General features: G+C 48.1%; 2 protein-coding genes across 2 annotated transcripts; one reads left to right on the top strand and one right to left on the bottom strand.

The window, feature by feature from the left end:
- Window positions 1–1,852: 1,852 nt before the first annotated feature.
- On the bottom strand, window positions 1,853–20,199 carry LOC105696653 (angio-associated migratory cell protein). The gene is made up of 7 exons (XM_023432870.1): window positions 20,015–20,199; window positions 19,683–19,939; window positions 19,452–19,596; window positions 19,169–19,371; window positions 8,288–8,467; window positions 2,671–2,852; window positions 1,853–2,194 (listed from the first exon to the last, which is right to left on the bottom strand). Exons 1-7 carry the CDS (start codon window positions 20,160–20,162, stop codon window positions 2,125–2,127), a joined length of 1,185 nt encoding a protein of 394 aa, XP_023288638.1. The 5' UTR covers window positions 20,163–20,199; the 3' UTR covers window positions 1,853–2,124.
- Window positions 20,200–21,446: 1,247 nt separating this feature from the next.
- On the top strand, window positions 21,447–22,376 carry LOC105696564. The gene has a single exon (XM_012419137.1). The coding sequence runs from the start codon at window positions 21,447–21,449 to the stop codon at window positions 22,374–22,376; it is 930 nt and encodes a 309-aa protein (XP_012274560.1).
- The last annotated feature ends 3,588 nt before the right edge of the window (window positions 22,377–25,964 follow it).

Genomic DNA, 25,964 nt, shown 5'->3' on the forward strand with positions numbered 1-25,964 from the left:
GAGTACCTTGAGCTCCTACGTATTGAGCGCTAGACGGAGCGGGAGATCGCGGACGTCGAGGCTCTCGACGAACCGTCCATCCCACCGCGCGGAGCTTCCCGCAGCAACGAGGCGTTGCCCACCGCGGAAGAACTGGCGGAGGAGTTCTGCCAAGAGCCCTCGGGGGCGCTGGCCTCCCGGGTGCTGGAGGAGCTCGACCGGGTGGACAAGGTGGCGGACCGATCGAAGCGCCTGAAGGGCGACTTCGTCCGCGCCTTGCGCTTCGCCTCTTTGGCGACGAGGGCGGCGTGCACAGAGCTGACGCTCAGAGCGACCGGGCTGGGAGGAAAGCGTCTGGAACGCGAAAACACCGAGCTGCGTGGCCGCGTTTCGGACCTGGAGGAGGAGGTTGCCCGCCTCAAGGGGCGACTCGAGAGGCTGGGCACCGAGGGGCGCATGGGCCCTCCGGGCCGGCCGGAGCGGCGGAGGGCGGCCGCGGTGCGGGGCGCTTCCGACGTCGCTCCCGGGGTTGCCTCGGAGGACGCGCTTGGGGGAGGAAACGGTGGTCCCGCGCCACCATGTCGGAGGAGCCGGTGGCCGGGGCGGTGACGCCCCCTGCCGACGGGCCTTCGGACCGTGATGAGGCCGTCGACCGCGCACTTCTGCGCCGGGTCGAGGAGCTCGTGGGGCGTGAGCTCCGCTCATTGAGAGAGGAGCTAGCCCCACTCAAGCGGCTGGCCGCGACTCCGACCGTCGCGCCTTCCCCCCTTCCTCCTCCGGCGGATAAGGCCGGTGGCGGGCGGGGCGGGAAGGAAGAAGAAGAGGAAGGGGAAGAAGGGTACGGGTGCACCCGTACCCTCTGACCAGCCGTCGGGGTTGTCCGCAGCAATGGATGTGGACCCCCCGCCGGGCGCGGAGGGATGCGACCCCACATGGACCCAGGTGGTCCGAAAAAAGACCAAATCCGGCCGGGGGGTGGCGGCTGGAGAGATCCCGGGGAAGGGTCCCCGAGACCTCCTGGAGGGCACCGCGGAAGAGGTGGCCGGCGCCTTGGCCGCCGTCGGGGGCTGTCAGCTCTCCGAGGTAAGGGTTGGAGAACCCCGGTTTCCGGGGAGGAAAGCGCTGGGCACAGTATGGGCCCAGTGCCCACTCGTGGCCGCACGTAAAGTGCTGGCAGAGGGGGGGGTGAGGATAGGGTGGGGTGTCTGCGGGGTCGACTCGCGTCTCGCACCCTGCAGTGCTACCGCTGCCTGGAACCAGGCCACGTGGCAGCCAACTGTCGGGACCGGCCCGACAGGAGTAACCGGTGTTACCGGTGTGGTGACACCGGCCACTTGGTGGGTGCATGTCGGGCGGAGGGGGCCAAATGCCCCCTGTTCTGACAGAGGGAAGGCGTCCGCGCACAGAATGGGCACGAGAGAGTGCCCGTACTTTGTGCGGAGAGGGAAGCCGGCCCGGTCCGCGGCGGGGGTGTGGGTAGGCATTTTCTCCTCGTGACAAAAAAAAAAAGGTGGGGTCCACCTTTTGCTGTTTCTGCGGATTCCTAGACCTCGGTAGTGCCTCTGGGACACTGAACCTGGTGCTGACGCGGGGTTTCGCGCCCGGGGACTTCGACCCCCGCGAGCCCGTGCGCACCTTTGGAATGCCAGCTCTACATCTTACTTCGTCCCGGTGCAGGGCTCGCTTCCCCTGATCGCGGTTTTATTTTAACGTTAGAATCTAAAATTTTAATTAGACTACATCGGGACGTAACTCTAGCACGGCCACATTGAAATTTCAAATTTCGGAAAAATGCTGGGGGTACAAAATTATTTAATTGAGCACAAAATTAGCACATAATTAGCACATAATCCCTCTGTATTCAGAAATCGTGAATTGAGATGGCGTCGTGCTAGCTTGACGCACCTAATTATGGTAGCCTAAGTTAACACCAAACGTACCGACAATTCATAACCCTACTACCAATACCATTTAAAAACGGTCACTTAACTGGCCGGTGGTACGTTTAATGTTAAAATTATATCACGTATAGACAGAAAAAAAGTAAAACTAATGATTTGTACGCATTTTTTTCGACATAAAGCCGTCTTAAAAATGCAATTAACATGGTATTTATATCAACAAACTTAAAGCTATTCTCGAGCGTTATAGTATATCAATTTGAAAGATTCTGGCTGTCCTGTCGTCTGATGTTGTCAATACGGTCCGTGCATTCCTAAAAAAAATTGAAGGCAGTTCTGATTATTGCACCAAATTTAATTCGTGCACGCCGCTTATTAACGATGTGCATTCCGAGTACTTAAAATCGTCATGTAATTATCGAATCCGCAAAGGAATTTATAAGGTCGATAAGATGACATTAGTGTAATAGCGACAAGCGTCGAGCGACAGAATTTTCATTGCTTTAATGGAATACACCTTCACTGAACAGCACTCTGTCGCAGCCAGGACATGCGGCGTCGCAGAGAAGTTCAAGATTCTAAACTTTCATGGGACAGAAACCGCTAAACGCACGACGGAAGTTCTACTCCGCTGTTTCCCTGCAGCCAATCGGATCGTCTTATTCGCGCTTCGTCGCTCCGTCGCTTGTCGCTGTAGCGCTAATGAAGTATCGGCCCAAAGCGACGAATTAATATAAATTTTGAACCCCGGTGGCTATTTTTAACAAGTAATGTATTGGTGTAGACTCACTCGCACACGTGTACATCGAGTATCCCTGCAGTGTGTCCATTATACGACTTGACAAGTTGTCCAGTTTTTGCATTAAAACATCTCAGAATGCCATCTAGGCCTGCAGAAAAGAGTATTGGAGTTGTGGACATCCAAACCAGTTTGCTTATTCCACCTTCTTGCTGAATGTGATGTCTTATTAGCTACAAAACAAAATTTTGTAGATTTATTCACAGGGATTTTTAGTAGCCGTAGGCGAAGTGATGTGGAGGAATCTAGCCACAGGTCATCGTTCTCATACTGTTACCAAAATACAATTTTGAAAGTACTACATTATCCTGACCCGGAGATCCCTACTCGAGGGAGAAGCAATGGATTTTTCGGACTAATTAACTCCACAAGGTTTACATTTTTCAGGCAAGATATTTTTCTCTGTACTTATTTACTACTGTGTATAATGATCATTTAATTTTTTCGGAAGGTGGTATTGGGCATTGTCTTAAATATTTTGTGGAATATTTCGAAAAAGGTTCAAAAACAACGAAACCTTTTTGAAATTGCAAAATTTTCAGCCGTTAGGGCTGTGCGATAAACAGCATCGGACCTGAAGTACGGCCGATTATATTGAAATTTTCTGTAACTAGTCCCATTATTTGTCTTTTTCCTGCTTCCGACGAAGACTTCGCGGATTACCAAAGAATTACAATAGCGATGAGAGTCTTTTCGGTACTGGAAGTGCGACTGAAACCGGGACGAGGATCCCTTATTTCGATTTTAGAGATTCATTCTCGGGTCCTTTTCCTCCGTCTTCTTTGTCTAGTCCATTAGTCAAGGCGAATTTGAAACTTTATCATGCTGGCAACCGGGAGTGTGCCACGCACGTGACTCTCAATTTGTTTCTCGGAGGAGATTTTTCATTGACACGGGCGACCTTTCCATTTTGTTGCGTAGGCGACCCTACTGTCCCTAATGATTTCTGGTACACCTATTTTAAAACGGGACCGGGAGAAAGGATTAGATTTTGGTTGACTTTGCAGGAAGTCGTAGGGCTCCTCTACTGGAGGCGAGAGCAGATTTATCGCTTTGTCATGTCCCGAATGTTATATATTTATAATTGTTTTTATATCCAGAATTTCAAATATTATCTATTCGTTCTGAGACTCATAAAGCTACCTTTTGCCTTTGGCGAATTATAGTCTGCTGGTGAAAATTTAGAGTTGTCTACCTTATTGACTTACATTGTTCAACGGGTATCTTCGACATGCAGTTAAGTAGATATAAAGTATTGCCGAATATTTCATATAGACACTGATTTATATAAAACACATATTTTACTACTGTGTCAGGAAAGTAAGCTAATACCACTGCCATTCTGTGACAGAGTTCGAAAAGTTTGGGTTACTACAAGTTTAAAAGAGTTTGTTTTACATAAAAAAATCTAGCTTTTTTAAAAAATACATTTTTTATATTCGATACATGTTTTTTTAAACCGTTATGTTTCGAGAAAACTGAGATATATTTCTGAAATATAAAACTAGTTTATCAAGAGATCTGGTCGGGTCCCGTGTCGAGTACAAGCCGACCACAAGGATCTTTTATTCGAAGTAGCGACTCCACTATAAGCATCGTGCTCCACATCTTAGGCACCCACTGGGTACTTCAGCATTTAGAATGTCCTCCAAAGAAGGTCGGATCAGGATTCTTCTGGGAGTTCAAGTGCGACCAACCGAGAGTTGTGGTGTGCGCACCAACAGAAGTGGCGTAATCGGAATAGTTACACGGTTTTCCGACATGATCATATGACCACTTCTCCGGAAAGGCAGAGGCAGATGCACGAGGTAAGTGGTGCCTCTCATTAGGCTAGCTAGTTGACCGCACCTCGAATCGATGTGAGGGGTGGGTTTGCATGGCCTGCCCTTGAATCGGTACTCGGCTCGCCAAGGTGAAGGCTAGCATTTTCCGGCCCATATCCCGCCTGCTCGGTTGTGACGTTGGGGGGGCGGGGCAGATATGGCTGCTTACGCGGCCCAGGTACTGTCCTCGAGAATAAATACGAAGGCGACAATGTAATCCTTCTAACTGCATTGCAAATAGAACTGGTCCAATTTAATATGAAGCAACAACGTAATTCTCAAGAAACCTTAAGAACACTTATGAGTCTTCATTGCATCTTTACAATCTTCTATTGAGGATCAAAAACCTATCAATCCCGCCAAAGAGGCTGTCCGAGCAGCTCGTGAAATTCTCTCCTTATATCTCAAATCATAATCTGGTTACGCGGGTGTACAAGTTAATTCTTCTACCATCACTAAACCACTCGGAGGAATCTACAAAATTTCTTCGGCCCCACTAGCCATTCGGCCGCCACGTAACAATATTTTAAATGACATATGTAAGATATATATTCCATATATAAGAGAAATCAAATTTATAACGTCTAAACTTAATATTTCTTCTGTAATTATTCTCTTATATAGACGATCGGGCAAATGGCATAATTCGGAAGTTAGTGGATCAGAAGCACAGAATGTGTGATGTACCTAACTAACGACGCAGGTAATGTTAATCGTTTTATTAATGCTTCTAACGACCAATCTTCTCTACCAGCTATGCATGTAGATGACACGAGACGGTAGCCCCGACATTGCTACTTGTAGTGATGACGAGACATCTCTCGTGTGCGAAAAACTTGTACTGACCACAGATTCTTTGAGCACATTACATGGTCGAAGAATCGTAAACACTGACCATTTTTTAAAGAATGTTATGGAAATTACTGTACATGTTCCACGTGAATGCACCGTGCCCAACATGGACCCAATTTCCGAAATTCAAAAATTTGTATCAGTTATAAAATTAAAATGCAAAATGTGCAGTATTTTCAAGTGTACCTCCTGACGAATATGAGGGTAAAGAAAACGCGCCATAATCATTTTCGGTGGTAAAAAATTTTGCGCCAAATATACTTATTCTCAAATTCGTCTTCTCTCAAAACATACTCTTAAAAAACTGACATGTAAAGTAAAGATTGTATGAGAAAAATAAACAAAATCAGTTTAATTAAAAAAGAATATCACGGATATAGACAAAAATGGTATCCTTCCATTATCCGCCAAAGAAAGCATAGAAATCAATTACCAAGAAAGTGCGAGGAAAGTCGCGAAAGGGGGAGAAGAGGTGGAAGAGGGCGAAGAGCGACGCAAAAGGGCGAGAGGGTGAGGGCATGGGCGAGAGCAAAAGCGAGATATTCGAAAAGACCCCGCCATGTGGCCATTGTTTATTGTTTGGATGACGTCGCTTCAGTGACACTGAAAGCGGTCGATAGGAAAATTTCATGCATCCCAAGCGAAACGAAATATTTGAAATTGCATTAAAATATCGGTGTGAAGCCAAGAGCTATTTGAAAGGATGTTTTTTACCGAACGTGATCATGGTTTCATATTGTGCACTGTATTAACTCTCAACTAATGTGTTACGTAGACACCCTGCGTACCCTAACGTAGGGAAAACCCCATTTTCCGATCACCGGAGCTAGCCATGGAAATCCGAATACCGAAACGCGATTAGGAAACTCTTGCGAAAGGATCCAACAAGTTCATCGGTCAAACGGTTCCAAAAGTTATCGATCGACCCGGGGCGAACAACCTGATGACTACGCAATGCATCAGCACGACCCAGGAACGGCACGCTCACCTGGGCCCTAGGAAACCCCCACCAATTGGAACACCCTGCTAATAAAACCAGCAGTCAGATGTCATAGTCATGTCAGTACTTACGCTATACGTCAGTCCTTAGTCAAGCGTCATATCACCGAACTTCAAGTGGAGCTCCTGGTCCCCGGTACTCCGTTCCTAGCGAGTCAGAGACCGAGACCGCCGGACTACCTGCCAAGAACCACTATCCTGCGAGCTGCAGGAGTGCCATCTGGTACTCCAGCGATCTAACCACCGAGTCAGGACCAGACGGCGGCACTGCGACTTTCGTTGGACGGGAGGCTTCTAGGAGACCTCCAACCCTAGGGCACGTCACGGGACGAAGGTGTTCACGCACAGTCATCCGGCTGGGTAGATCAAAAGAGAATGTCACCGAATCCGGCCGCTGATCAAGCCAGGTAGAGGATCCTTCACAAGCTCGACTCATCCTCATTTAATTCTAGATTATTTCTTAACCCCTTACTTCCGACCGAATTCTAACCATTATCGCGATTTCCATGCCCTGCTTCGGTCATGACTTCGTATCGGCCTTGCCGCCGACCGCACCTGGAGGGTGAGCCTCCTTATCGGTCCCCCCATTGCTGGGGGGTTGCACTCCCTACTCCACCCGGAAACCCCACCGCCAAAGGGGCCCGAAGGCCCAAGCCGGGCCGGAAAAACCGGAATGCTCCGGACCGATCGTTCAAACCCCGGGGTGGCGCTTGCCGGGACAGGGCCTCCGCGACGCACTCCCCGAAGGGAGGCCGCTTGACCCCACCCGTTGCCCGCGGGGAACCTCGAGGAGGTCCCTCCCCTGCACCCGCGTGGTGCGAGCATTCGTGCAAGGCGCCAGCTGAGACGTAATGCTCCAGCGTGGTTTGACGAGCTTTCCAGGCTAGGTCGGGTGGGAACCCGATCCATCGGCCGAGTTGACCCGGCAAATATAGGATCGGTTATCCCACCTTCCCTGCTTCGGTCAACCGGATAGATTAAGAATCCATGAACTTCCGTTAAACAGCTGAGCTCGAAATCTCAGCATCGCGAGATAGAATCAGGCGTAGACCGCCATTAAGCAGAAAAAGAATTCCCGCATCAGCACTCCGGCGTCCAGTAACCAACCGTCGCTAAAGCGCGCTATCGCGCACCCGAACCGCCGCGACGGAGAAGTATACTAACCCATAGAAAATTAGGTCAAGGCACCTCGGGTGTCCGCCCAGCTGATTGTAATTTAGACCTCACGGACGAATAAATAATACGCTCGCCACATTGCCATTCGTTCGCACCCCTTTTTATCCTCACTCCCCTAGATCCCACCAGAGGAATTGATCTAGCCGCTCGGATCAATCTCCTCACAAAATTAAAGTACTCGTTACGCGCAAGATTCGGGTAATCTCCATCCGAATCACCCCGGCCTCGCATCTGCTCGGCCGCCCCGTAACAGAGTAATTTTTAATTATTCCTATTTTTCTGTATATGAGTATGAAACTTTATGAAAAATGAAAATAAAATTACTTATGAAAACAGAAACCGTCAAGTGAATGTGAAAAAATTCATAAATGTACCGGCTGGGGATCGAACCACCACCCCGGCGATCCGAGATATAGCGCTCTGTCCACTAGGCTATTAGCCGTTTCGAGAGTTGCTATACCCATGTTGTTATGAGGTTATACTAAATATTTAAATAATTATTTCTTGAAAATTCCCGAAAGGTGCGCGCTATCACTTTAACAAATAGTTTTTTACATTGAGATCTAAACAATAACAAAGTATTGCGAAAATCTGAAATGACCATACCTGATCCAGTCGTTGTAAAAGGACATAAAAAGATGCGCTCAATCCACAATCTCATATTTCAACTCATGCAACGGCGACAAAAAATGATGGACGAGGCGACTTGCCAGGATTTTGCATCATAAAAAAATTAATTGTATTAAAGGAAATATCACCTGTTTGGAAATGTCCCATATAAATATTTTCCCTTGCAGTGTTCCTGTTGCAGCAACAACAAAGGTAGGATTTTTGCAAAAAGCTATAGACTCCACCCAATTATTTTCGTCAGGTTCTTCCGGACAACTTTTGGCTTCGACCCTCGTATCATTTTTTAAATCTTGCAGGATTTTAATAATCTGGAAATCAGTATATTTAGGTTAATAAAACCAGTAGTAAATAATGAAAGCAGGAATAAAAATAGCACAGGTATTTTGTAATGATCAATGTTTCAACAATAGTGAGAGTATAATAACAAATTATTCAAACAAAAAACACTCAGAATGTATGCAAACAATGCTAAAACCATTTTGTTTGAGCATAAGAGCATCATAATAATCAGTTAATTCAGTTGCACATTGAGATAACACTCTGAAATTTCCGTCTATCTATGTTCTGTGACGTGGCAGAATTCTTCCGTCACAATTCGAGGCGAAGCAGTGTCGCTGAGTATCGAATTTGTTATTTAACATAATTTCAGCATTGGTTGGAGGCACTCAGGGGCATCATTATCTATCAACATGATGTAAGTAATTGTACATTGTGGTAAGTCCATGTTCCGTGCATAATATTTCGTTTCGGTCAACAGAAATATCATTTCTGTCATACATCGAGCAATTGCTGCCGTGAAACCGCTCGAGACCTATTTCCCGTGTAGAAAACTTGCATGAAAAGCCTAGATAGTATCTACGCTAGGAACTCCCAGCGACAGCCAAGCTAGGCCGTAGATAGGACCCTAACATTGCCCAGCACAGGAAAGGCGCGCTTAAGAAAAAACACTTGGTGTGCGGTTGCTTGTTGATCCCAGAAGGAAGGATACAAAGCCGGTGAGCGTGAAATTACGAGGACGGGCGCAATGCGGGGTATTAGCCATGATAACTTAAGAGCTCTCCTGGCCACGGATGTAAGCATAAATGGAGGCAGGACTCCGAGGTATATTGGCCCCGATAGACCTGTTAAATACAGGACAGGCCCCGGCAGCATTAATAAGGATAGGAGCGCAACCCAGCGTCATTCTCCAAAATAAGAACTCAGTAGCAGGGATGCGAGTGTTAGTGAACATGGACAACCTAGGACAAGAGACCGGACTATTCAGACTGGTGGTACTAAACAGACATGCAGCGTTGTGGTACGGGACAGAATGCTGAAGACGAGTAAAATGACCAGGAATACAAAGGACACGAGAGTCAGAACGGAAAGCAGCGCTCGATTTATCAGGCCACCTTAACCGACTTGCACCATTAGCGTATATATACGCTCAATTTTACTGGTCACTATCATTCAGCCTGAAATTTGGCGATAAGGACCCTCTTTTTCATACTTCCTTATAAAGCAAATGGGTTAAACGCCTAGGAGTGACGGAACTACAAGAGCAATGGTCAGGAAAGATAGACCCGTTGTATTGGTCGGTAGGGAGAACACTAAATTTGAGGACCTTTTAAAGACGGTGGAGAGTTCAGTTGGTGTTATACCGGATGCGATAAGCGTTAAATCAATACGGAGTACCAGAATGGGAGCTATTCTGGTTGGAGGAGAAGGAGGAGGACTAGATAATGAAACTGGTTGAAGTACTGAAGAGAAAACTAGAAAGAAACGGCGATGGAAAGTGGGAAATTAAATAACGATTAAAGTCAGGGGCCTGGATTTACAACGAAAAAGCAGGAACTATTTGAGGCGATATGCCAGGTCTAAGATAGTGCAGTACGTATTGGACTTGACGGGGTCATGGTTATAAGTATTCACGCCTATCTATGGTAAAAATGCGTAGGGATCATAAATATGTTGCGACGGCGGCCCTACGTCCGCAACTTCGGACCGTAGGTCTAGCAGCCCACCGACAAACATGGCCCCCTTTTCCAAACTTCGGATCGGGTAGTAGATTCGCTTCCCTGATCCTCCGAGGACGCTAGTCGGATTTTACTACCCGACAGTCTTTTTTCCGATTTCCTTGTTCGATCGGCTACTTCCCTGCGACCCGGAGAGGGGGTGGCTTCTGGCCAGCACGGTTGCTGAAAAGGGCAAAGGAAGGTACAAAAACATAACCCTTCGTTAGATCAACTATCTATGCTTTTTAATAAATAAAATAAAATAAATAAGAACACAACCTGAAATTACAAAAGCGAGACCCAGTCTCGCCCGCTTATCTCTCTCGCTCGGGAGCACTCAAGCCCTTCACGAGGCGGCGCGAATATTTCAGCGTAGAGGCTCCTAACGGCCTGAACGGTCCCCGAAATACGCGACTCACCAGCCCCGGCTTTCCCTTTGGTTACGCAACCTCAGGCGCCCGGTCTCGATCAACTCCGCACCACCCTTTAGAATCCCGAAAGGGTCCGCGTTAGTAGTATTGGAGCCACTATAGGTAAACTAAACAAATGACGTCACCGGCTCCGAGTCAACCTGTGACGTCACTCTACGTCACGTACCTCCACTCTTGTCATCTCCCATAGCGTCAAGAGTGGTAGGGGTACGCTAGAGCGCTAGTGCGCGAGATCAGAGAAGTGAGAGAGACGAGAGAGACGAGAGAGACGAGGGAGACGAGGTGTTTTTCTTTTTTTTTTGTTGTCGGGGGTTCTCAACGAGGATCCAGGTTGAGTTCGCTGGTTCCCGAAAGGGTTTCTGGCGTTGCCTCGCGGAATGCTGCCCTACATGTACAGCAGTCTACGGTCGGTTGGGTTTGGAGTAGGCTGCTTTGGCAAAGGGCGCATCGTTCCTGAGAGTGATTTAGAGCCCGCAGCCGATGTCGGTGGGTGAGGGTGAACTCGGGCCAGTCCGGAGTCGGGGCTTGATTGACGTAGCACCGGTTGCAGACCGCATGCTGCCCCGTCTACTCAGCCAGCAAGCGAGCCGTGCAACCCTTGGGGCAACTCAACATTCGAGAGGCAACGAGTAGCCGAGGGGGGTGGCCGCCCCAGGATGACAGCCGTACGATACAGGGAGGGCCGAGCTCAGTGTGGGCCGCCGATGCCGCACCTTCTGTATCGGCTGGCAGACCCTTCGAGTCCTGACCGTGCCAGAGCCCGCCGTATAGGGGCTCGACATCGCGAGTGCCCTCCTCGTGGAACCTCATCTTATCGGGTCCTCTAGATAATGCCGCCCTAGTCCGAGATGTCCTGATCTGCGATCTCCTCCACAAGAGAGGATTTAAGTTTGTAGGGAAGCCTGGAGAGAGTGCAGAGGATTTTCTCCGCCGAATCGAGCAATGCGGCCGGGAAGCAGGGATCACACCAGAGGACGTCCTGCGGGGACTACCGACCATATTGGCGGGAGAGGCCCTGCTGTGGTACGAAGTCGAGGGCATGACATGGAAGAGCTTCGAAAAGTTCTGAACCCGGTTCAAGGAACAATTTGGAGTGTGGGGTCTCCAGAAGAGGCTGAAGGCAGAGGCCAGCAAACGGACCCAAGCCCCAAACGAGACCATCGCGACCTACCTATTGAAGCTCCGGCTGTTAAACAGCCTTTTGGAACCACCGATGAGTGAGGAGAAGCAACTGGATTGGGCCTACGAAAACCTCCCTTGTATAGGGAGCGCACCTCCAGGAGGACGATCCACACCTTTCAAGACCTGAAGGAACTGGGGCAGGAAGTTGAGATGGATCGACTGCATCGGCAAACCTACGCTCCTCCTCCTTCTACAGCCCGCTCCGCGGTAAAGGCCGTGGCCTACGCGGATGGGGATATTGATATGCGCCAGACGATGCAAGCCGTGGAAGCAGAGTCCCCCCATTATAGAGGAAGTAGATGTCTCTCAAGAACCCCGACGGAAGATAGGGCCCTCGATGATGCCGAAGAGGCCAGTCCTACCACCATCCGAGAAACCCCAAGTGCCGACCACCCAGCCTCCGCCGCCAGCGGTAACACGAGGACCCAAGAAGAGCAGTTCACCAAGACCCGCCCGGAAATTCACAGGTCCGCCACCGGGGATCTGTTGGAACTGTGGCCAGGAGGGACAAGACTTTTTCAAGATTTCCAAGACTGCCCGTACGAGAGGACGAAGTTCTGCTACCGGTGTGGCCATAAGGATGTGGTTACCCCTGAATGCTCCACCTGTAAGCAGAGATCTTCGGCAAACGAGAAGAGGAGAGGACAGTAAGGGTCGAGTTCTCCTCCGACCAGTTGAAGAGGACACATGCCCCACCAGAGCCCTTAACCACATTAGGGTCCCAGCACCACCTTCTTGTTGGCGAGCAAGACCCCGGTGTTTCGAGTGGTTAGGGGTGGAAGGGCGGAGATTGCCCGCTCTGGTGAATTCCAGAGCAACGCGCTCCTATGTAGAGCCCAGAGTGGCCGAAGTCCTCAAGACCCGTACCCGGCAGGTGGATAGCAAGGTCCGGGTCGCCAACGGTGAATTGGTGGATTGCGAGGGCGAACTTGAGGTTTCCCTGGAGGTTGGTAACCTCCGGAAAAACATCGTCTTGACGGTGATGTCCTACATGAGCCAGGATTATGTGCTAGGCTAGACTTTTTGATTTGCTTCTCCGTTCGGATGGACCCGATATGGAGTTTAGGCTACTGAGGGAGGGGAATGGAAGCCCACGTGGACAGAGTATTCTGCAGCCTCCTCCGTCACCCTGTATTCGGCTTGCTCAGAGATTTCCGGGGCCTCTCCCACCCATAGGGAAAAGATAGAGGCAATGCTGGAAAAGTCGCTCGTCAAATCCAATAGAGCCGTGGGTGTAACAGGTCTGACCAGGGATGCTGTAAATGCCCAAGGACATCTCCCCATCAAACAACGGCCGAGAAGAGTTTCCCCCGTGCCAAGGTGGACCACCTGCTCGCGGAGGGCATTATCGAGCCGTCCGATAGTCCCTGTTGCAGTTGTCCGGTGATAGTCCCGAAGCTCAATGAGAAGTACCGGTTCTGCATCGATTATGGGGATGTCAATAGGGTTACCAGGAAGGACGCTTATCCCCTTCCTAATATGGACAACATCCTGGATAGCCCGCAGTCCGCGAAATATATTTCCAAGTTGGACTTGAGTCAGGCCTATCATCAGATCGCCGTAGAAGAGGAAAGCCGAGAGATCATCGCCTTTGCCATCCCTGGAAGAGGACTCTTCCAGTTCATTCGGATGCCCTATGGACTCACCAATGCCCCTGCCACTTTCCAGCGCCTTATGGATCGCCTCATTCGACCCGAGTGGGAACCTCACGTCTTCGCCTATTTGGACGATGTGATCATCGTTACCGAGACGTTTGAGGACCACTGCAAAAGGGTGGACATCGTATTGAGGGCTTTACGAGACTCCAATTTGGAACTCAACCGCGAAAAGATTGAATTCTGCTGCTTCGAGGTGTGGACCTGGGCTACCTCGTGAACCAGGAAGGACTGACGGTGGATCCTGAGAAAACAGCTCCCATCGTGAGTTACCCGGCGCCTGCCAACCTCAAGCAACTCCGGCGATTTTTGGGAATGGTCGGGTGGTATGCTCGCTTCCTGGGAAATGTATTAAACCACAAGATTCCCCTGGTACAGCTCCTAAAGCAGGACACCCCGTGGAAATGGGGACCCGAGCAGCAGAGGGCCTTCGAGGAAATGAGGAAATCCCTGGTCCGAACCCCCGTACTGATCAGGCCAGACTTCATGAAGCTATTCACCTTGCAGACCGACGCGCGCAACTATGCGTTGGGTGCTGTCCTAACCCAAGAGGTGGATGGAGAAGAGAACCCGATAGTCTTCGCTATCCGCGTCCTGACCCCTGCAGAAAGGAAGTAGAGCGTGACTGGGAAGGAATGCCTGGCTGTACTATGGGCTCCTAAGAAAATGCGCCCCTACCTAGAAGGCATGTGCTTTAGGGTGATTACGGACCACAGTAGCCTTAGGTGGCTCCGTAATATAAAGGATTCGACAGGCCGTCTGGCGAGGTGGACCCTCGGCATGCAGGGCCTAGACATGGACATCATTCATAGAAAGGAATCTAAGAATGTTTTTCCCGACACCCTATCCCGCCAGTATGAGGATCAACTGGCGTGTTTAGGGGCCCTTGGGGATATCCAGGCCCAGTGGTATCTGGCCCGCATGGAAAATGTGGGGGAAACACCCAGAAAGTACCCAACCTGGAGGGTAGAGGAAGGGAAGCTCTACTACCACAGGGAGAACCCGATCATCGATCCCGCCATTCCCAACTGCAACAGTTGGAAATTGGTTTTGCCATGGGAGATGAGAGCGTGCCCTATTGGATGCCCATGATAATCCCCAGGCCGGACACCTGAGAGTGGAGAAGACCTACCAGCGAGTGGTCCAGGACTTCTACTGGCCGGGCATCTGCCACGATGTGGCTCGCTACGTGAGAGGGTGCCCGGTCTGCCAGCAGCACAAGGTGCAACAGCAGGTACCACCAGGCCTCATGCGGGAGCGCCACATCGAGGGACCGTGGTCGGTGGTCGCGGCAGATATCATGGGACCCTACCCACCGAGCCGTTCTCGGAAGCGATACCTTCTAGTATTCGAAGACCTGTTTGAAAAATTTGTGGAGGTCGCGGCGTTGCGAAAAGCGACCGCGACAGCCATTATGAACGTCTTCGATCATTTAATCATTAACCGGTTGGGTTGTCCCCAATTCTTCCTGTCCGATAATGGTACAGAATTTGTAAACCAGGAGGTAAAGGACCGCCTTTCTTCCCTATGAATTCGACACACTATGGTGCCCCCACATCATGCTCAGGCAAATCCGGTAGAGCGGGTCAACCGGACCCCTGAAGAGCATGATTGCCACATATGTAGGTCAGGATCATCGAGACTGGGACGAGCACCTACCGGAACTGGCGTTCGAGATAAATACGGCGGTGCATGTGTCGTCCCAGGTTTCGCCCGCGTTCTTAAATTTCGGTCGCAATCCCCATCCTGGCATGAACCTCCGTGACGAGATCCACAATCCCGACTCTTTGGATCCGGGGGATGTGCACGCCTGGGCAGATCGAGTTAAACGGGTAGGGTTGATCCGCGATCTCGTGGGAAAGAACACGGAGCAGGCAACGGCGCGCCAGGCGCGTTATTACAACCTGCAGCGCCGTCCCCTCCAGTTCAAAGCAGGGAATTGGGTGATGAGAAGGAACCGTGTCCTCTCATCAGCGGTAGACCATTTTGTGGCCAAGCTGGCACCCAAATTTATAGGGCCCTATGCCGTGCACCGGGTAGTGACGCCGGTGCTGTACGATCTGGCTGATCAGGCCGGCCGTGTAACCCCTCGGATCCACATCAAGGATCTCAAACCCTATTACTCCCCCACTAAAATAGGGCCTAGGGATATCGTGTCTAATCCATCTTTATCCCCTACATGAACAGCTGATTAGGACGCGGAGAACGAGCCCGCGGACCCCCAGCCAGTTCTAGCTAGAGGAAGAGGAGGAAGCGACCCTGGCGGGCCTGGCGAGCTGGGCGTTTCCGCCGCGAGCGCGGCGCGGCGCGTCGTGGGTGCCCCCGCGCTTCCCGCCCTGATGTAGTCGAGCTGGAGGAGCCCCGGACGGCACCCCGGGATTGCCCTACTTTGGGCGATTTCGTCCCCGAGGTGGGGCGGGCCGGGGGGGAGCCTCCGGGGCCGCCACCGGCGGCGATGGCAGCTGGCGGAATGCCGCGGTCGTACGCGGCGACGGTGGCGAGGCCACCGCGAGTGAGGCCCCTTTGGCGATCGGCCGACGGGGCCGGGGACGGCCCCGCAGTGTTTCCCCAGGGTTTGTCCCGGCCACTAATGGCCACCCCCATTCCCCAACCCCTGACTCCCGCCCCGACTCGTACCTCGATTCCCACCCCTAAGCCCCCAGCCCTTATGGCCGTTCCTGTCCCCCGGCCCACCTCCCCCACTCCCGTCTCCCGCCCCACCACTCCCACTCCTTTCTCCAGACCCGCCACCCCCATTCCCGCCTTGTGACCTCCAACCTCTCCGAACCTAATGGCCGCCGCCGTCCCCCGACCGCGAAACTTCCAGCCCTCTTCCCCTATTCCTTCTTCCCGTCCCCCGACTCCCTTGCCACGCACCCACATCCCTACTCCCACCGCCTCTCCCTGATCCTCTTACCCAGTCCTTGTCCTGCCCCTCTCTCCCATCCCCGCCCTGTCCGACATTTACGTGGCCTCCTTTGCCTTCCTGATGTCCTTCCCTAAACCTAACACCGCCCCCATCCCCTCCGGCCGCTCCGACCCCTCCGCCACCACCATCCCGCTTTTCCCCCTCTTACCCCTCACTCCCCCCCTTCGCCGGTCATCCCTCTGCCGGGTCCCGTCCTCCGGGAGGCGCTAACCCTGGGAAGGGCTCCCTCTCTCTTGGTCGGCGGGACCGACACCCGCGCTCCCTCTCCCACTTCCTCCTACTCCTCTTTCGCCTCCATTATCCTCCCTTCCAATACCCCTTTTCCCACCCGTTCCTCTCCTTTCCCTCGTTCCCACTCCCGCTCCTGCCGGTCCGCGGGCCCCAGCGTCCTTCCGGGATGCGCCTCCCCGCCCCCGCTGATGATTCTCTCGGTGCCTAAGCCACCGGAGGTGGGGGGCGGGACGGCCGAGTCAAGGGAGAGCTGCTGGTGGTGCGATGGCCGGGACCACCGGCACTGGCGGTGCCCGAACCCGGCGCGGGGTGGTTATTGCTACCTCTGCGGGCGACCGGGGGTATGCATCTCGGAGTGCCCCGACCACCGCCTATATTGGCTGGGAAAGCCAATGTGCACCACCGTGTACCGACATGGCGATGGTACGTGGTGGACGAGTAGGTGGCCTCCGCATCGCCTGCTGGGGTGGCACGGGGGATGCCCTCGTCGGGGGCGGGTACCCCCGTGATCTTTTTCCCTTTCCCATCCCTCCTCCCTGACCCCTAATCATCCCCTTCCTCCCTTCTCTCCCTCCTTGGGGGACCGAGGATGGACCGTCGACGGGTACGGACGTGTCGGCCGAAGCCTTTGAGATAGTACGATTTTGAGAGTGGGAAAGAGAAAGCGAGAGAGAGGCCAAGAGGCGACGAGGTACAAGCCTTCGTTTGAAATTTAAGGTATTGGCCATACGGCCTTGATTACGTTTTATTGATTTTGATGAGGCGTACGGTCTCTGTCACATAGGGCCGCGTCATTTATGTAACTATAGAGTCAGTGACCGGTAGCACCAAGGACAACGCGATCGCGGCGTATGATAAGTAGCGTTTTCTAGACCGATAACCCGCGACCCCGAGTATTGTGAATCGCGAGTGTCAATACGCGAGGTAGATTCAAGTGATTTTGCGTCGTCCGGTGGCGACTGGCGCCCATTCCACGAGTGCTGTAGATCGGGTGTCGAGGTTTGTGGCGAAAACCACGTCGAAAAATATACTGTTTTATGTTTCTATTGGCAAGAAAAAACTGTTTTACTGATATTGTCGAAAGTTGATGTTATCAAATGGTATAAATAAATTGTATTAACATAAATACGTTTGGTGAATTTTTTTTCCGGTTTATAATTACTACCTTGAAATTGAATTATATACCCATAACATTTAGGGCGATAGAGCAAGTCAAATATGCGAGCGGTTACATGTACTGCCGCGAACGTGGTTGCCACGTCTGAGCCGCCCGCCCCGCTCTCTGTGACGTACAAAAAAATTCGGAATTTTTATGACAACCCTATCTCCGTTTCCCGATGGACATAAAAGAACATTTTTTTTTTAATATTAATTAACACGTATTCCTTTATATTGTCGATTTTTGAAAAAAATTGTAAGAATCGTTTCACTGTAAAAATTAAAAATGTAACGCAGCGTCCCATTATATAAGTGTTACATATGGAGACATGCTGCAAAGTAAGCAATATTCAAATTCGATTATCTTCGGATCTAGATAGACGATTTTCTTCCGAATGGGTTTGTTTTGTAGATAAAAATGTAAACAATACACTGAAAAAGTCTGAAAAAAAAATTGTAAGAAAAGTGCATTTAGGGAAGTAATACCTTAAAACATAGAACTTCGTTCTAAACTGGGTCACATGACGAACAACAATGAGTTATATATTAGTGTGTAGGTCTGACTGAGTACATTCACGAAAAAACAAGTTTAGCTCAATTCAATGTATGCTTTAAGATATACAGGTTGTTGAAAAATTAATTTAGCACTCATTAGGCTCATCATCTGAGATATAGAACGTTACACAAATGTCTTCTATATGTTCAGACGGTGCCTCTACAGACCGAAAGAAGTGTCGAACATAGTAAAAAGTTGGAAGAATAGTAAGAACGTATGACGTTCTTTCCTTAGTTACATTTTTCTCGGCCAATATATGAATGTAATATTTTGTTTTGTTGACCTGCTTGGCTTGTATTTTAGCATTTACAAACACCTACCAGCTTAGAGAACGCAAAATCTATGACTTAAACATCAATATAAAGTTCAATCTTAAATAACCCATCAGTGGCAACATGTTTTCCATAATATGACTTTGCCTGCTTTATTTGATAGAATAGAAGATATCTGATGGAATCGGGAAATCCAAGAGTTCGTCATTATTGATGAAGTAGAATTATTACAACTGGTAATTAAGATTAGTTTCTTTCTTACAATTGCTCCCAAAACATTCCTTTGATTATTTTAGCCATCATAATTTCAGAGATACTCTAAACATTTATAACGTCGCAGACAAATTGTGAATTAAACACATGCTTTTCCCCAGAAACCCCGAATTTTATAAATTAGAGCCCGTCATTATAGATTTGACCCCGTATTTCACTCCCGCGCATACGACGTAACAACTTAGGACCCTGCATTTTTGTTACTCTTACCTTCCCATATATGTTGATACGTAATTCAAAGTTGTTCGCTCATGGCCCAGAACACACAGAATTCGGGAATAAGTCCTTTACATAAAACGATCTGGAAAAGTAATATTTGTGCTCAGACCTTCTTAGTCTTCGTTGAGTGAAGAATTGTTTTGCCATCTACTCCTGAAGACAGTAATAAATTATTGTCAGGATGGCAATCGAGAGCTGTTATCCCTTCACTATGTCCTGAATGTATAGTAATAATTTCCAGTTCTTCGCTATTTGATGTAAAGTCAATTATACGAATGCTGCCATCCTCAAACCCCACGGCCAAACGTTTACCTATTCACAGTAAATCAGGAAATTACATTTTGAACGCACACCTCGTTTCCAAATTATCCTTATGATTAACAGTATCATACCATCAGCCATTATTACCGCAGTTTCGGAACGAAGTCCACATCCCTGAACAATTTTGCAAGTGCCCATGGGGATTCTCCATATATATGTATCTCCATTAACAGATCCCGCAAAAAGGATATTTGCATGTAAATGCCATCTTAACCACTGAAGAAAAAACGTACGATAAAGTACATACATTACTTAAAATGGAAGACTTCCATCGAACCATTGTAAAAGAGGAAGGTACTTACTGAAACGTCGCCCATACTGTACTTCCATACTAAATTTTTTTCCCTAACACTCCATACATAAATGATGCCACTCATATCAGCAGTTGCTACATAACTGCCGTCAGTGTTGAATTCTGCAAAAATTACGCTATCTTCATGACTTTTACATTCAAAGACAATCTCTCCAGAAGTAGTGTCCCAAATGTATGCTTTATCATCTTCGCCACCTGTTGCAGCTAGGTCTCCTTTTATATTTAATGAACCACAAAATACGGACCCTAAAATTACAAAGACTGTAATAAAAGCAGAATATAGAACCAAAACTAGATGAAGAGAATGATCAGCTCTCGAACCAGTATGTCTAGAGAATACACAAGATCCATCATCCTGTTTGCAAAGGTCCTGATACAGATCATCGTTTTCGTCGTCATTTGCTGCTTCAAACTCATCTAAGACTTCATCTACTTCATCAGTAAAAACCATATCATCCATTTCCTCCATTGTGGGAGAAGAGGGTATTGTTTCTCTTAGAAATCTCTGCAGATAAAAAATATATAATAGTTTATACATGCATATGTTACGACATACACTGTAATGGTACGGTTTAGACCGTGTAGAATGCACCGTCTTTTCCACACAGTCGTGAGTCCGAACCGCGTCAGGAATTTCCGGGAATATTAAATCACCGATTTCCGAGGTGCGAAGACCCGAGTAAGAGAGAGGGTGGCGTGCGAATTAGAAAAAGATCGCGATGTCTTGTGCCGCGCAGAAAATGTTTCGGTTTCTTGCGCGTCTCGGCTGATCGAAACCGAAATTTCGAATCGAATTTGTTTTTCGATATCTCGAACGCGCTCAGATTCCTAACTTTGTTAATTGTTTAATCGTTTCCGCTGTTCTGAGACGGAATGGATTTCTAATAGGAAGTGAACTCGCAGATGGACGATTTATCTCACAAGAGTACGCCAGATGTTCACAATCGAATCCGGATAAAAAGAATTCAAAGTGTGGGTGAGAATGGGTTGACTTTCTGTCGTATTTCGGTATCCAGTTATTCGCGTGTTCTTCAATTTATGATACGATTCTCAAAATTACTTGAATTATCTTATTTGATTTCTGGAGCACTGTTCTACATGTGTTAGCTTCAACTTAATGTAGGTTATCCAGCTTCGAATACCCGCTGGCATTGGGTTTTCAGGTTCGGTAAGATGTTTTGTGATAAGGTTCTTGTGCACTTATTCGTGCCACGATTCTTATTCTTTCCAACTTTGGAAGCTCGGCAGATCGGAGGCAATCATAGTGATAGAGCTCTAGCTGTCTTCCACAATTAAAAATCGTGTTGGCTCCTGCTTCAGGATTGTCGTACTGACAAGGCCGAAGATACGGATCTACGCGTCTTTAGTTGAACTTGCTTCGATTGACTTCCGTTAATCTAAGGTACGGCTCTTTTCTTCTTTTTCCTTTCCTTTATTTTACACACTCTAATGTTCGTTTTTGGTAGATGGTGCAGTAGCGCAGTCTCAGGATTGGGTTCAAAAGGATTACAATTGAGAATGCAACGGCTACCACCATGGCAGAGACCGTAGGTATTTCGAGTTTAGTTAGGACTTACTGTCTATCTGTAAAGTTTATTCCATAAATTAATCTTGGATTCCAGATTCCTTCGGTCTTATTTCTATCCCTATCTAATTCATGGCCATCGCGCGAGGTGAATCCAGGCGATTCTTTGGAATAAACAACGAGGGTCATTCTTGAAGGACTGAGACTGAGTCGGTCACCACCAACACGATGGGGCGTAGAAGACCCAAATTACCAGAGCCTACCCTACCTACGTTTAACGGCGAGTACGAAAGTTGGATATCGTTTAAATCAGAATTTGAAGCCATGATTCACAATCAAACCGATATTAACACCATAGACAGATTGACGTACCTACGACGCTCACTTACGGGGCCAGCTTACAATAAAGTGAAAATGCTCGCCATTACACCAGAAAATTATGACGAAACTTGGAGACTGCTCGAACAAACTTACTCGGATTCCCGAATCATCGCTTCTCGACATCTATACCTCCTCTTAAGTTTGCCAGTTCAAGGGAAGGAAGCAGCCGCAGGCCTAACGAAACTAACAGACGATACGCGGCAACATTTAGCAGCCCTCAAATCAATGAATATAAACGTGTCATACGAAATCGTCGTAACTATTTTAGAGAGAAAGATTCACGAAACCACCGGTGATAAATGGAACACTCTCAAAAGAGGTGTCTTCCCAAAACTAGAAGATATGCTCGAATTCCTTAGTTCACGAGCATCTAGATTGATCAACAGACAAAACGACAAATCTCTCCACATCCACGACTCTCAAGGGACTTCAAGAAAACCACCAAAACGTTCTTATAATCAAGCCTTCGCCAGTTATACCGAAAAGAGATGTTTCGTATGCAAGGAGAGAGCCCCCCATCCATTATTTAGATGCGAGAAATTTAAAACTTCGTCACCAACACAACGTCTGAAGACCATTACCGATGCCAGTATGTGCGTTAACTGTTTGAGGGGCAATCATCAGGTGGAAGATTGTCATTCACACATCAACTGTTGGGTATGCGAAGGCCGCCACAAAACCCTTCTGCACAAGGCTATTAATTCAGAGAAACCAGCTGGAAACGGAGCCAGTTATCACCAGCGAAGCACATCAATACAAGATCATGCAAAGGAATGACAATTAAAGAAACCCGTTGGGACGATCAGTTTGACCACCGACATTTCAAATCAACAAATTATGATTAGTGCAACTCTAGACATCCTTGATAAACATCGACAACCCGAACCATGCAGAGCTCTTCTCGACACTTGCTAATCAGCGAATTTTATTACACAACGCTTGGCCACTCAACTCGGATTACCGAAGAAACGATGTATAACTCCAGTTGGCACTTTAAACGACACCCCTACCTACACTAAACATTCAATAACCGCTTGGATACAATCAAGGGATGGCAAGTACAAAAAATCCATGACATTTTTGACTGTCTCGAGAATTTCAGACTTCACGCCTAGTCAGATCATTCCTCGGGAAACGATAAAAATCCCAAAAAACAAAGTTGGCAGACCCAGAATTTTACAAACCGGCGCCAATCGATATGCTACTGGGTGCCGGGCCAACCTTGTCCCTCTTCTGTATAGGACAATATAATATCTCCCGCGACTGGGATGGGTTCTCAGAGGTAGCATTGCCGAACGAACCAGATCGACTCTACACCTATGCCACGTATCTGATTTGGATAATGATCGTAGCCGTTTTTGGGAAATTGAAGAATTACCAAAACGCACTTTGAGAACACGAGAAGAACAAGCAGCTGAAAACCATTTCATTTATCATTATCGCCGAGATTCTTCCGCTCGACTAATCGTAGCACTACCCTTTAATTGGAAACAAGGAATGTCAGGAGAATCAAGAGAGAAAGCTCTTAAACGTTTTTACGCCTTAGAAGAGAAATTGAATCGAGACCCTTCTCTCAAAAAACAATATGCCGCTGTGATTCACGAATACCTTGAACTAGGCCATATGTCCATAGTCTCGGATACCACCCAACCTGGATTTTATTTACCTCACCATGCCGTGATCAAGGAGCACAGTTTGACCACGAAGCTCAGAGTCGTCTTCGACGGCTCTGCCAAATCATCTTCGGGAATTTCGTTGAATGCAGCATTATTAATAGGACCAACAATTCAAGACAACCTCTTGACACATCTTTTACGATTTCGGCAGCATGATTATGTCCTAACTGGAGACATTGAAAAAATGTACCGACAATTCTTGATTCGAGAGGAAGACAGGAGATATCAACGAATTTTGTGGCGTAGCGATGATGAAAAAATAACTACTTACGAGATGAACACCGTCACCTTCGGTCTATCACCAGCATCGTTTTTGGCTATCAGATGTTTCCAACAATTAGCCACTGAAGGGACAGATAAGTATCCGACTGCAGCCCGTATATTACGGAACGATTTTTATGTTGATGACTTACTAACCGGCTTTAAATCAATTGATGAGGCGATTATAGCTTGTCAAAAAATAACCCATTTGTTGAAACAAGGAGGCTTGAATCTCCGACAATGGGCATCAAACGAGCCAAAACTTTTACAGGATCTTCCTCCAGAACACATCAACCAAAACTTGCAGTTAATCGATGATCGCTCAATAAAGGCATTGGGACTATTATGGAACGCCCAAACCGGCAGCATCACCTACAAAACTAAAGCAATCCATCCGAACAGTACAACGATTAAACGAATTATCCATTCTGAAATAGCCACAATCTTTGACCCATTGGGATTGGTTGGTCCGGTAATTCTCAAGGCCAAGTCGATAATTCAAGGATTGTGGGAGGGTAGGTTGGATTGGGATGAGTCCAAACCGGCTAGTCTGTACACTACCTGGAACGGATTTTGCGAACAGTTACCCAGTTATTGATGGATTGCGGTACCACCGTAAGGCTGTCCTATCCAAATCCAACGACACACAAATGCACGTCTTTTGCGACGCCAGCGAGGCTGGCTACGGGGCCTGCATATACCTCAGATCCACCGACTCATTCACCCAAACACAAATTACTTTACTTTGTTCCAAATCCAAAGTTGCTCCAATTAAATCCATCTTCATTCCTAGACTAGAATTGTGCGCAGCCCATCTCCTCACTAAACTATACAAAACCGTAAGCCAAGCATTAACAATAAATATATCACAAACCACCCTGTAGTGTGATACCACAATCGCATTGCATTGGATTAAAACTGAACCAAACAAGCTGAAAACATTCGTTGCTAACCGAGTAACCGAAATACCAGAAAACACGAAAAAATGTCAATGCAGACATATCCCATCCAGAGCCAACCCCGCTGACAACAACCAACCAAATTCACAAAAAACACACTATGGTTCCGCGGGCGTTCTTGGTTAACAAACCATGAGGACGCGTGGCCAGTAGCCGTGCAGTAGCTGTTTGTTTCCGGTTCAAGCAGAGCAACAAGTTTCTTCGATACAGGAGATCTCCATTGACAGTTGCAGAGCTTCACGCTGCTCATACTTGGATCATAAAACAAGTACAAGAAGGGGCCTTTACAACAGAATTGGCACAAGTTAAACATCAATCAAGACCCAAGGGACCAAAATCAAACCAGATGACACTATTAAATCTATTCATTGATCAAGAAGGAATACTGCGAGTAGGAGGAAGGTTACAAAACTCAACAATTTCTTTCAATCAGAAACTCCAATCATCCTGCCCAAAAACAATCATGTTTCGGAACTCGTCATCCGACATTATCATATCTCGCACCTACATTCTGGAGGGCAAACGACCTTGTATGCCATCCGTCAGAAGTACTGCCTTATAGACGGTCGCAACCAGGTACAAAAGATCATCCAGAGATGCGTCACCTGTATTCGTGCAAAACCTTCGGTCCCTAAATACATCATGGGAAATCTCCCAAAATCAAGGGTCATTGGAGCAACCAGACCATTTATTTGTCAACGTAGGAGTTGATTACTGTGGCCCATTTTTCATAAAAGAGAAAAAGTTTAGAAGCAGAACAAAAATCAAGGTGTACGTCGCGGTCTTCATCTGTATGGCTGTGAAAACAGTTCACCTGGAACTAGTTAGTGATCTTAGCACCCCTGGATTCCTTGGGGCACTGAGGCGCTTTATAAGCAGAAGAGGCAAGCCAGCCATTATAAATTCGGACAATGGAACCAATTTCCTCGGAGCCAACAATTAATTAAGGGAAATCGTACGCAACTTACAAATCGCCGACAGTAATCGTAAAATCCATAATTATTTAAGGGATTTAGAGATCGAATGGAAATTTATTCCACTACTATCACCACACTTCGGTGGAATATGGGAGGCCGCAGTGAGATCCTTTAAACATTTGAATCGGGTGGTTGGAACAGAGCTCTTCACATTCGAAGAACCTAACACGCTTATCATCGAAATTGAAGCGATTCTTAACTCACGGCCGCTCACACCGATATCATCCGATCCCAACAATATTTTAGTTTTGACCCCGGGACATTTCTTAATTAACGACGCTTTGACTAGTCTACCAGAAATCAACTTCAGTCATACTCCGATAAATCGTCTTTCTAACTGGGAGCACATACAAAAGGTGCGTCGCTATTTTTGGGCAAGATGGTATAAGGAGTACCTGAACGAAAGATATATAAGACAAAAGTGGATTACGGGCGATCATAACATTCGTGTTGGATCTGTCGTCATTTTGAAAGAAGCCGATGTCCCACCCA

The sequence above is a fragment of the Orussus abietinus genome, unplaced genomic scaffold (assembly GCF_000612105.2).
Source record: "Orussus abietinus isolate OABI.00-Male unplaced genomic scaffold, Oabi_2.0 scaffold471, whole genome shotgun sequence".
Taxonomy (NCBI): domain Eukaryota; kingdom Metazoa; phylum Arthropoda; class Insecta; order Hymenoptera; family Orussidae; genus Orussus; species Orussus abietinus.

What these genes read in the sequence shown, in the direction of transcription:
- LOC105696653 (XM_023432870.1), bottom strand. Translation starts at nt 20,162, where the DNA reads ATGGAGGAAATGGATGATATGGTTTTTACTGATGAAGTAGATGAAGTC. An exon ending in ACAGTATGGGCGACGTTTCA is followed by an intron (nt 19,597 to 19,682) that starts GTAAGTACCTTC and finishes TTTTTTCTTCAG; the next exon opens with TGGTTAAGATGGCATTTACA. An exon ending in CTCGATGTACACGTGTGCGA is followed by an intron (nt 2,195 to 2,670) that starts GTGAGTCTACAC and finishes AATTTTTTTTAG; the next exon opens with GAATGCACGGACCGTATTGA.
- LOC105696564 (XM_012419137.1), top strand. Translation starts at nt 21,447, where the DNA reads ATGGGGCGTAGAAGACCCAAATTACCAGAGCCTACCCTACCTACGTTT.